At 46.0% G+C, this 12,152-nt stretch overlaps 1 protein-coding gene across 4 annotated transcripts in view; it reads left to right on the top strand.

The window, feature by feature from the left end:
• BCL2 (BCL2 apoptosis regulator) overlaps positions 1-12,152 on the top strand; it is a 186,382-nt gene that overhangs the window by 28,244 nt on the left and 145,986 nt on the right. The window contains exons 3-4 of one of the 4 annotated variants that reach the window (XR_010727549.1): positions 7-3,274; positions 3,830-4,422. The exons of 2 other annotated variants lie outside the window; for them this stretch is intronic. Coding sequence is in view for 1 of the 2 variants with exons in the window: in XM_066247552.1 (XP_066103649.1) it covers positions 7-354 (348 nt within the window). In the remaining variant the exon portion in view is untranslated. Of the gene's footprint in view, positions 1-6; positions 4,423-12,152 lie in introns of those variants that run through there. One more of the 4 variants, XM_066247552.1, reaches the window with a different exon arrangement.

The raw sequence follows: 12,152 nt of genomic DNA on the forward strand, positions 1-12,152 counted from the left end.
CTACAGTGGCAGCATCTCCTTTATGCAGCAGATTCTCCAGTGGGTATTCCTGCCAGCTCCCGTCCTGCTTCTAGACTGTTTCCTGATGAGCCCACCTTTCCACCTGGATTTCCTGTTGGCAGCTCCAGTTTAACCCGTGATCTAAACAGTTCTCTCAGGACTAAACTCATCACTAGCCCTCCAGAACCTTTCCTGGACTCAACAGTTTGTCTTCGCGTCACCACCATTCTCCTGATCACCCGGGCTCGAAACGTAGGATGCACTTGGACCGTTTCTGCTTGCTTCCTGTGCCAGGAGTCCAAGCCCCACTATTCCTCAGTCCCCGCCAATCTCCCTGCCGCCTCCCCTTACTGATTCCTGCCTGGGTGATGTCATTAACCTCTCTGCTTTCTCCTCACTCCAGTTTACCTTATGCTTTATAGCAGTTTTCATTAAAGTTCTTTCCAGGTTAAAGGGGGGGTATCCTCTCCTACAAGACAAAGGGATCCTATGCTCAAGTTCTCCTCTGGCTGGGAATGCTCAGAGTCCAGTGGTCCCTGCTACTCCTTAGCAAGATTTCCTTTTCCTGAGACCCATCCTGTCTTCTCTGCTCTGGAGATGGTTTTTATCCCCCCACAATATTCTGCTTCCATCTGAGTTTTACAGAATTCTTCATTCCTGAAGGTTCAGACCTCCTGAATGAAGGTGTCCCTATTGGGAGTGACCCCCTGATCTCTGAGCCTCTACCGCCCTTCCAGCCTTTTCTTGTGCCTCCGTCCCAGGCTTTCTGACATGCTCGCTGATATTGCTCTGATACACAAATGTTTACTATTCTTTTTTCCCCTTCCCCTTCCGAGTTATAAATGTGTTGAGACCCAGAGCTGTGTTTTCTGCGTTAGTATATCCACCACCATGCCTGAAAACGGTCTAGCACTAGTCATCACTCAATGATATTTTCAAAAAGAAAGAAGGAAGGAAGGAGGCAGGGAGAAAGAGAGGGAAGGAAGGAAGAAAAGAAGGAAGAAAGGAGGCTTTATCATCTTTCGCTTTGACTTTTCCCTTCTCTCCTAGCTTCATTCATTCTTTCAACAGCTGTATATTGAAAGCCTGCTACAGTGCATTCAGTGCATTGTCTACAACACTGAGTAAAACAAAGGTCTTTGCTTGGAGGCGCTCACGTAATAGCTTCTTCCTAAGACTCACCATCTTTGCCTTCACCCTAGGGGGCTCTTGAAAAAGCAGGAAGCACTTCTTTTAAATGTTATTAACTTTCTATTTTGTTGTTCTGTGATTAAACGCTACAGCCAGGAACATTATGCCTTCTTGCTGGCTTGTAACTTTGAAGATCTGGCTCTCAAAATTGGTTACATGTCCCAGGGGCTGTGAGGGTGTTGAAAAGTCTCCTTCTTCCCCCTGCCTGACTGTTCCATCAAATTGTTTTGCAAATTGCTCTGAAGGAGTGACAAACGTCTCCTTGATTTTAGTCCTGTCTGCAGCACTGACACTTGGCTAGGCTGCTGTCAGTTGACTAGTGCGTCGATGCTCATCTTCCTTGGGTTATTTGCCATCTGTGATCAAACAAAAGCAAAACCAAGCAGCAGTGAGTTACAATACTGGTACCAATACGAATGGGAAGCAACTGTTTTTCTAAGTTTGGTTAGTATGTCATGGGTAAGGAAGAACAAACTTGCTACATGAAAATATAGTAGTGTTAATGGCACACACGTTAATGAAGAATGTGCCTGAAATCTTTATTGGACTGGTATCATGATTTGTGATTTTTTGGCTGACTGTCGGTCACATGCACACAAATTGAGACTAATCTCATGTGCCATCTTCACCTAGGACTCGACAGCCATGAGTTTCTTTTCTCTATTATAACTGCAGTGAAAACCGTATTTGGGGAAAGAGACAGCTTTCCACGCCAAAACCTAACCATTTTGTTTTCAAATTCCCGAAACCTAAAAAAAGAAATCTTGGTGACATAAATGTTCCAAATTCAAAATATCCAAAAAGTGAACTCATCAACTTCCTCCCTGAGCCCGCTGTTCCGTGTCTGTTCTGTCTGGTTGGTGATGTCACCACCCACCCAGACAAAACCCAAACCCTGAAATCATCTTCAACTCAGTTTTCTCATCTGGGAGACAGAACTTTCCTGGCTGTTCCCTGGAGATCCTTGCCGGCTCTGACAATCTGCTGTCTACCGTCCTGGGTTCCTTCCTCACCTATCCCCCACACGTCGGACTCGCACCTCAGCAACTGCTCGCTCCTAGGTCCCCTACCTCTCTCTTTTAACATCTCTACTGCTGTAACTCAGCTTCCCATTACTTCTTGACTATTCTATAACCTCTCAGCCAGTCTCCGTCATTATTTTTGAAATTTATTTTTAAATTGACATACAGTAAAACTCACTTATTGTGTAGCGTGTGGTGAGTTTTGACAGATGCATAAAACCTACATTTCTCCCTCCCTCACCACCACTGTAATCAGGACATAGAACAGTTACTAGCCCCCCCCCCCCCACGACCTCTGATTCTTCTCCATTTATGGAAGTTTTGCCCCCTTTTCAAATGTCCTGTAATTAGTCACCCTCTCTTTGAGCACCTGTTCCCAACCCTCCCAGTCCCTTCTCTTCCTCAGTGCGGTAATAACTCCCTCAAACACCTGTTCTCGACCTGGAGAAATTCTTACTTTCTCTGAGTTTCCATTTCCTGGTTAGTGTATGAGTGGGCAAGACTATAAAATATTGGCCTAAAGAATTTCTAATGCTTTCTAAGAGCGATTCCTGAAGAGGACCCTTTGTCTTGCTAATTTGAATGATTGATGGGGAAACCAGAAAAGCTGTAAGTTGCTGTAAGAGGGTGCCCTGGAGCTATGGGGGTGGGAGAGAAGGAAGAAAGGGAGAGGTGAGAACAGCCACCCCAGGGAAAAGCAGTGGGGGGAAGAGGTGTTTGCCAAGGAGGTTTAGGATGAGAGCCGCTGTGGAATGTGCCCTCCAGACTGCATTCCTTCATCTCCATTAGAACTGCTAGGGTTATCCTCGAATGGTCTCCACGTGGGAAAGGGAGTCAGGAGACCCAGATCTACCGTGGGAATAAGGGGCCTCTGTGCAGTGGGTTATCCTGAAGATTTCGTGAAGGACGCTGTGCCTGGCCCGGTGCTGGTACTAAGGAAGTTGGCCCTCCTCCCATGAGTCTGTGCCATTGCCAGCCTCCTCTCTCACATTCCACCGCTCAGTCCTAAATTTCTCCAAACCCTAACTTGTTTTTTTTCAGCAAAGAAAGTAAGGTGACAGGTGAGTTAATAAAGACCTAGCTCCCAATAGGTCTGAGCGGAGGATGGGCAGGTTATAAAGGGGGAAAATCATTAGTCATGGTGACTCAGGGAGTTAGGGTTGTGGTCCGTCTGGGTCATGGCCTCCACTGATTGGTCAGCTGTAGGATAGTTGATCAGTGCGTCTGGGCCTGATTGTCAGCCAAATCTAACTCTAACTTGGTGGACAGGGACCCCCTGGCTGGCACCAAGCTCACTTCCCACTCTCTCCTCCACTTCCTGACCCTTCTCCACCACCTCTGCCCCCTCTCAAGCTCCAGCTGTGTTCAAGTCCGCTTTGTTAAATACTGTTTCCCCTTCAATTAGAAGTAACTTCTTCTTTGTGTACGTCCTCTCTCTGTTTATATAAAGTACAATAGGTTTGGTACTGTAATTATTCATTTGGGTCTCTGTCACACCCCCCCCCCCCCAGAACTGTGTCAGACTCTCGGTTCATATTAGTCAAGTGACATTAGTTCCTCCATGGTCACAGCCACTGTAAGGACGGGGAGAGGAATGGCGGGCGTGTCTCTTACAGGGCTCGCTGATCGCCGTACAGCCCTGCTCCTGGGAGAGGCTCAGCAGCCCCTTGCCAGCAACACCTTTCCCCTTTCCTGCCATCTGCACTCGCCGGAGTGGAGCCTGCTGTGAGCCAGCCCTGTGACCTTCCGGATTCTCTAGTCTGGAGCCAGAGCTGCCTACGCCTGTGGGCCCAAGGGAGGATGGTTCTACGTAAAACCCACATTTCGCCCCCACCTCAACCCCAAGTATACCACAACCAAACAATGTCATCAAGATGCCCCCAGGCCATTTTAAATTAAGCTGCTCCATGGACTAGGGTAGCAGAGGTCTCTGCTCTGAATTTTGGGGCTCTTGAGGCATGGATTTGAAGGCACCTTTCTTGGATTTAAAATTTCAAAATAACAAATTTGTGTAAAGTCCCTGTTGAGCAGTGGGGGCTCCAAGCACTGCCCAGGCCGCGGTTGAAGCAGCTGACCCAGGACCTCCTGGCAAGAACCCCTTCCTGAGAATGACCTTGTGAAGACTCTGAACAACATTGGGACCTCTCGGATCCTGGGAATATTTACTTTTGGGGTCTCCAAGTAGGGGAGACTGCGATCAGTGTGACGTTTGGGCTCCTGCCGAGTTACCTGTGTGGGGGACTCTCAGGCTTCCTAGTGGGGAGGAAGCCATGGCTGACCGCTGGGCACTGGGCCTTTCTAGGGGCACCTGTACCTTCAGCTCGGCTCTGACTTCCTTCATCTCACACATTCCCATCCACAGGGAGCCCCCACTGGCTCTTACCTTGAAATGGAATAGGGGCATCTTGACCAACTTTTTGGTTGCTATGATAGCAACCAAACTACGGCCCCCGGGCCGCATGAGGCCCCCTGAGGCCATTTATCCGGCCCCCCTGCCGCACTTCCAGAAGGGGCACCTCTTTCATTGGTGGTCAGTGAGAGGAGCACTGTATGTGGCGGCCCTCCAACCGTCTGAGGGACAGTGAACTGGCCCTCTGTGTAAAAAGTTTGGGGACCCCTGCAATGTGCCCCTCCCCAGCCCCAAATCCATACGTTCAATCCTGACCTGCCAGGTGATGGTATTTGGAGGTGATTAGGTCCTGAAGGTGGAGCCCTCCTGCAGGGGATTAATGCCCTTAGAACAGATCCCAGAGTGTCCCCTCGCAGCTCCAAAGATGAGAGGACACAGAACATGGCTCTCTGGGAACCCAGACACCGAACCTGCGGGCTCCCTGGTCTTGACCCCCCCCCCCCCGAGCTGTGACACGTTTCTTTTGTTTATAAGCAGTCTAGCCTATGGTCTCCTATTCTACCAGCCCCAACAGACAATGGCACGAGGTTCTCAACTCGGTCTGTGGTCATCACCCCGGGGACGGGGACGTTTGAAAGCCTGAATACCCAGGCCACATCTCCGACCATTTAAATCTGAATATCCGGGGGTGAAGGGGAGAACTCAGGAATCGGGATTTTTTAAAGCTCCCCAGGTGCTCCCAGGCAAAGGCCGCCAACACCACATTTCCGCGCATTCAGCGGCACATGGGGACCCCTTTTGTTGGCCTGCTTCGGTGACAGTGACAAAAGCTGGATTCTGGTTGCCCAGCAAAGTCGGGCTTCTTTTTTTGTCGCTGCAGAGTCTGAAGTCAGATTTTCCATTGGAATAGGAAACAAAGGCCAAGTTTATTTTAAACGTGCTCTTGATCTACCTAAAACTAGGAAGTGTAAAGACTCCCGGGGGAGCAGTTCATTCTCACATTTGAATGCATCTTTGCTTCCTAGAACCGAGCCTCACGGTTTTATCCATTACCAACGGGGCCCTGTGACTTCCTAGGGATATGCTTGAACTGGAAATTCTGGGGTCGTGTGTTGGGTGACTGGGAAAGTGACTGAAATGTATTTTCCACGATGCAGGGATAAGTGACATGGAGAAACCCCAGATCTCTGGACACGGCATCCTTTTTGGTTGGTCGTGTTTTGAGGTTGGGATGCATATCTCACCAGCGGGGAGATCATTCCTGGCTGATTCGCCCGATGATTATTTGTTTAAAACTTATAAAGGAGAAGACCAGATTCAGTACATTTGCAATCAGTTAACCACGCAAACATTTTTAGGCTAAAAAAATAAACAACTAAATTTGTGGTTTGTTTTATTATGAAACTAGTTGAATGGGGCGGGCAGGAGCTGAGCCTCCAGACTGGAAAAGGTTAAGTATTTTTGTCAAGGAAGACTGAAAGCCTTTGAAAAGCTGTGCTGTTGGGTGCATTTTGCTGAAGTCAGAAAGTGACCCATTGGGTAGCTAGCGACCAAAGATCTTTACGCAGTGACACGGAATGTTTTTAATAATTCAGAGAGATGGGCTTTTCAGAACTTTGCAGATTACATTTGTTTTGGCATTGGGTGTTTTTGTTGTCATATTTATTGCCTTTAGTTCCTAGTGGGAGTACTTTTCTGCTCCTAATTACCCAAAGGCAAGAAAAGAAAAGAAAAAAAAAGAACTAGAATTAAAGAAAAGAAAAACGTGGAGGGAGAAATATGTCTTGAAAGTTTCATTAATTGCAAAATGAAGTTAAATGGAGCGTTCAATAAAAGTACTTCTCAGAACCGAGGGAGGATTTCTCAGAAAGAGCCCATTAAAGCTGGATCCCCTAAAAGCAGTGGAAATCCCAGGAACAAAAGCCAAATGCCTGGGAATTGAGTTTCAGAAGAAATTTTGAATTGGTGCAGCTCGGTAATTTACGAAATGGAACGGAATCTTTGGCTCTCCGAAAATCTGTGCAGCTGAGATGGGATAACGCGGCTTCCACGGACCGTGCACATTCAACTCTATTTTTTTTAACTGCCGTTTATTAAGCATTTTTCTGTTAGCCAGGGCCTGTGTTTTGACATTCATGATCTTGCTCTGGATGATCACAAAGATTCTGTGCCTTTCACAGAAGTCATTAGTGGATTATGGAGTGGGTCGGAATGCCGCCTTCGTGTTTCTGCCGTGACACTTGAAATGTTATGTAGATGTTTGGTAAAGCTGACCTCGAGACGGAGGTTGCCGTTCTGTTCGCATGCTTTCCAAATTGGACCTTTCTTCGGGAGGGGAGAGAAAGGAAAGGAAAGGAAGTCAACTTTCTTATTGCTTCAACCAGGGGCTAACGTGGGTGTTGGGGCCAATCCTTTTCCAAGGTCAGGGCAGGCTGTTGTGTGCGTATCTGGGTTTCTGCAGATTGGAAGCAGTTTTTGATACAATTGTAGGGTCCATTCTGATCCTTTTGGCACACGAGGGAAAGAATTACTGGCTGTAGCTCATGGGTTGGAATTTCAGTTTAAAGATCATTAGAATTTCATCTTACACATCATCAAAGGGGTGACCTGTAGTTTAACTCTCCTAATTACACATGTCAAAGACTGGGGAGAATAGTCCTATGTGAAATGAGTCGTCAGGTACTATTAATGCCCTTTTAATCAACTCTAATCTTTAATTTACCTGATCGGCATTAAGCTCATCTTATCTAATGAGAGCTGTGGGCTACCTCAAACTGCAGATAGACTACTCAGATGATATTGACAGTAAACCTGATCATCTTAGTTACTGCTATGGACTAATTTGAGTTTACCCTTTATCATTAGAAATCCTTGTTGGTAGTTAGGTTGGAAAGTGAGATAACTTAGGGAAACCGTTAACTGAGTATTGGCTAGGGTGATTAAAAACAATAACTATCAACGACCAGACAGACAGCCACATCCCTGTGATAGGTGCCACCTTTGCTCTTCCGAGCGTTGAAACAAACCTCTCTGGTTTGTGGATGTGCCTTACAATAACAATTGCTGTCATTTATGTATTTTTATTTTAAAGTGGTGTTTAAAATTCTGATACACATACACACACACACAACATAAATTTTTACTATTTTAACCATATTTTAAATGTACAAGTTAATCACAGTAAGAACAGTCCCATTGTTGTGCAATCATCATAATAACCCATTTCCAGAACTTTTTTTTTCATTTTCCCAAACAGCAACTCCTTCCTCATTAAACACTAACTCAGCAGTCTCCCCTCCCTAGCCCCTGACCACTGCCCTTCTACTTTCTGTCTCTGTGAATTTGATGACTCTAGGGACCTTATGTAAGTGGAATTATACTTGTGTTTGGCTTCTTTCACTCAGCGGAATGCCTTCAAGGGTTTATCCATGTTGTTGTGTGTATCAGAACTTCCTTTTTAAAGCTGACTAATACTCCACTGCATGCATATACCCCATTTCTGTTGGGCTCATCCCAACTAGTGCAGTTGTCGTAGATGGAACCGGTCGGTTTTCCAAAGATGGTTGGATGGATTTACTCTTACCACCAAACTCTAAACTTAGAATTTTGTCTCTTTAATTTAGCCATTCTGCTGTGTTTATAGTGGTGTGACATTAAGGATTTTTTGTTTGTTTGTTTGTTGTGCATTTCTGTCATTACCAATTATTGATTACTATTGCTTTTCACGTATTTAACAATTGTCCTCTTTTGTGACATGCCCATGCTAGTGTCTTGCCCACTTTTCAACTAGATTGCCTATCTTTTTCTGTTGGACTTGTAAGGCTTCTTGTATATCCAGGATAGAGAACTCTTCACCAGTCATATGAGTTGTAAAAATCCTCTGTAACTTGCCTTTTCATGATCTTGATAGAAAGAAGTTCTGAATTTTAGTGTAGCCTTCCTTATCTCTCTCCCTTTATGTTAGTGCTTATTGTGTCTTGCTTGAAAACGTCTCCTGTCCCAACATTATGAAGACATCCTCTAATGTTAATGTCTGAAAATTTTATTCTTTTGCCATTCACATTTATATAATGCACCTGGCATTTACTTATAAATGTGCATGTTTTGAACTGAATGGGCAAAGTTTTCTTTTTTCCCATATAGATGTCCAATCAACTCAGTCCCATTTCCTGGAGGAGGACATATTTTTTTCTAATGCTCTCTACAGTTTTCCAAAAGTAAGTTCAGTATCCGTGGGATCTGATTTTGGGCTGTCTATTGTATTCCACTGGTCTGTTTGCCTCCACCTATGCAAGTGACACAATGTCTTACTTCTTTAGAAGTCTTGCCATCCTGACATCCAGTAGAATATGTTCTTTGCCTCATCTTCTTTTCTTCAGACATATCCTGGCTGTGTTTGGCCTTTTGGGTTTCTGTTTTAGGATCAGTTTATCACGTTACAGAAAAATAACTTGTCCTGAAAAGATGATTATTTAAAACAGGTCACCCTCCTCCTTTTCATGGGCTCCTTTTCCTCTTAGTGCTGGTTCACCAGGCTGGGGGGGGGGGCAGCGTGAGAGACATGATTGGTGGAAGAAAGAGCACGTGTTTCAGCAGTGGCTATGAAAGACTTGCTGACTCGTGGGGAAGCTGAGCCCTTTAGGATCAAACTTCAGTTTGTCTATCTGTTTGTCCCTCTGTTTGTCAGCAGATGTTAATAAGTGCCTTCTTTGTGTCAGGTACTCTTCCTGGTGCCAGGGAACAGGACAGACAAGTCCTTGGTCTTCTAGAGCTTAACTCTAGTAGCAGAGAAAGTCAATAAACAATTAAATATAAAATTTAATGTTGAGAAAACAAACAAAAACTTACAGACACAGACAACAGTATGGTGGTTACTAGAGAGGAAGAGAGGTAGGGGGAGGTATAAGTGGGTAGAGGGGGTCACATATTTGGGGATGGAAGGAAACCTGACTTTGGGTGGTGGGCATACATGCCATATACATTTGATGCATTATAGACATGTACACTTGAAACTTATATAATCTATTAACCGGTGTCTCCCTGATAAATTTAATAAAATTAATGGAAAAATTAATTTGAGGCGGTGATCAAGTCTGTGGAAAGATGAAAGAGGTCAAGGGGACAGAAAGGGATGAGGAGGGTGGCCGTGTGGAGTCGGGGAGACACGCAGGGGCTGGGCCGTTCCCAGACTCGCCAAGGGGCGGCTTGGGGTGAGAGGGAGGTGCTGGGAAACAGGTGAAGGGAGGTAGCTCTGGCCAGACCCAAACCTCGCTTCTTATAACAGGTATTTAGTAGCACTCGTTTTTCTCTACTGGAGTGAAATTTGTAGGAAATAACAACCAACCTGCCTACATCATTACAGACCATCAGTATGATGCCTTAACCGTCCTAGAAAAGAAATACTACAAAAAAAAGAGTCCGTTATAGTCAAGTTATGAGTATTTGAGCATATCAGTGTTGAAATTGGAAGTCATGACGATGAGGTATGAGGTCATGTTTTACACCCCCAGATAGGATCACTGCAGATATGGAAGCCATGAAGGAAGATGGCTGCACGTGTGTTACATTGGTGACTCAGTGACCATCATCAGTGTCATCTTTGGTGATGTGCTACACTGCTCACAAAAATTAGGGGACCAGGGGATGTGCAGATACTCCAGTACTTTTAGCCTTTTGTGTAGTGCATTTTCACCACTGAAATGAAAGGTAGTTTTGTATCTCATTTGCATAATTGAACAACTTTCTTTGACTTGTCATTTGCTTTTCTGATGTTCTTATTTAATTAAAGAATTAAATCCTTCTTTATTTATCGCTTCCTATTCATTTTGAAATATCCTCTCATTTTTGCGAGCAGTATAGTTCTGAAGAGGTGAATGCTTCTTGGCAATGTACTGCACAGAACAGAGCACATCATTCCCATTGCGTTTCTAAAAAGGCGGCGTTGTTGAGAATCACGGGGAAAACACTTTATGTTGAGCTATACATGACGTTAGTTTTTTTCACCTGAAGGAATGTCTGGTGGGCTTTGGACAGTCATGGGGGTCATGGGACATCTCTTGGTTGTGCTGGACCATCCTATGCATTTCAGGTTGTCTACGCTCTAAATGCCACTAATGACCCCCAGTTACCACGTGACATGGATCCCGCGGTTCTCCCAGCCGCCCCTGGGGCAGTCCTGTTCCCACAGAGAATTCGGTGGGGCCCGTTGGGCTCCTGCTAAGGGTCTGGAGTTTGTTTTCTGTGTGATGGGGAGCCCGGGGGCAGTCATGAGCAGGGAAGCGAAGGATCTGACTTCGGATGTCAGCATCTCCTGACCATAAACGGAGACTGAGGTTTCTGTGTTTCCCAGCCAGATCGTTCCCCAGAGAGATCTGCAGAACTGAGCTGAACTCAGTCTTCCCCACCTAGGTGTCCGTCCATCTGTCTGCCCCAGAGCGGGAGAATTTAAAATATAAGGCCCCCCTCAGAGGGCCTCTGTGAGCATCTCAGCAGAGCCTTGCTGTGCCCTGCAGCATGGCACCCCCATGGTGCCCTTTGTGCCTCAAACCCTTTACAAGAGCAGGTATAGTCTGTTGTCACCCAGGCAGGTTTCAACAGCGTCCCTCCCCCACCCTTACACACACCCCTCATCTCGCTTTCACTCCCCTTCCTACAGTAAATAACAGGTCCGTGCACCGCGGTCCTGAGGAGCTTTGTAGTTGAACTTCACTCTGGGCGGTTTCGCCAGGCAGCTTCTCCCTCGGAGCCCAGGCCTCTGGCACACACCCACCCTCGTGGCGGTTGGTGGCGCCATCTGCTCCGGGGTTTGCTCTGGGCCTGCGATCACAGAAGCATTTCCTGTAACTCGAATGCCCGCGCGGGCCTGCCAGACAATAGATGGATAATTGGATAAAGCCTAAACTGGAAACTGCAAACAATAAAAGAGAAAATGACACATAATGGAGTGGGCACGCTACTCCGAGCTGGGCTGTTTACACATGAAACTACTTAAGCAAATCCTTTATTTTCCAACAACAATGAGAGTCCTTTAGTCCTGGGACTCCGGGCACTCTCAAAGTGTGTTTAAGAGACAGCTCTCAGGCTAGAGCCTGCTCAGCACCGGAATAGAAAGACAGGTCCAAACTCCCTGCCATCCCGTGGCTCCCGATGGGTCCATGGTTGTCAGAGGTGGGGGATGGTAAGGGTAGTGTTGCTGGCTCCTTGCTGTGCGTGGGAGAAGGTGTGGCAGGAGTGGAAGCTGATATCATTGATGTTGTGTGGGTTTTAACAAAATCTAACATCATGTAACACAACCTCAGCAACTCTGTGGTTTTCAGTTCACCCGCAACTTAGGCCATCAAACATTATTTCCAGGTTTTTGAATATCAAAGGACACTGGAGCGAGGTAGTGCCTGTGTACACCATAGTAGCCAAATAATTGCTTCCCCAGAGAGCCCACATGGAACTAGGAAGGCAGACTATGTCTGTTCTTGAGTGTGCTGGTGACCGAAGGGTTGCATCCCCGAATGTCATTATAGCTGGACAGCGTTCTGTACCTCGTGGGTGTAGCCGGGCTTGGAATTTTTTTTTTTTTTTTTAAATATCAGTAA

This window comes from Saccopteryx bilineata, chromosome 11, assembly GCF_036850765.1.
Source record: "Saccopteryx bilineata isolate mSacBil1 chromosome 11, mSacBil1_pri_phased_curated, whole genome shotgun sequence".
Taxonomy (NCBI): Eukaryota; Metazoa; Chordata; class Mammalia; order Chiroptera; family Emballonuridae; genus Saccopteryx; species Saccopteryx bilineata.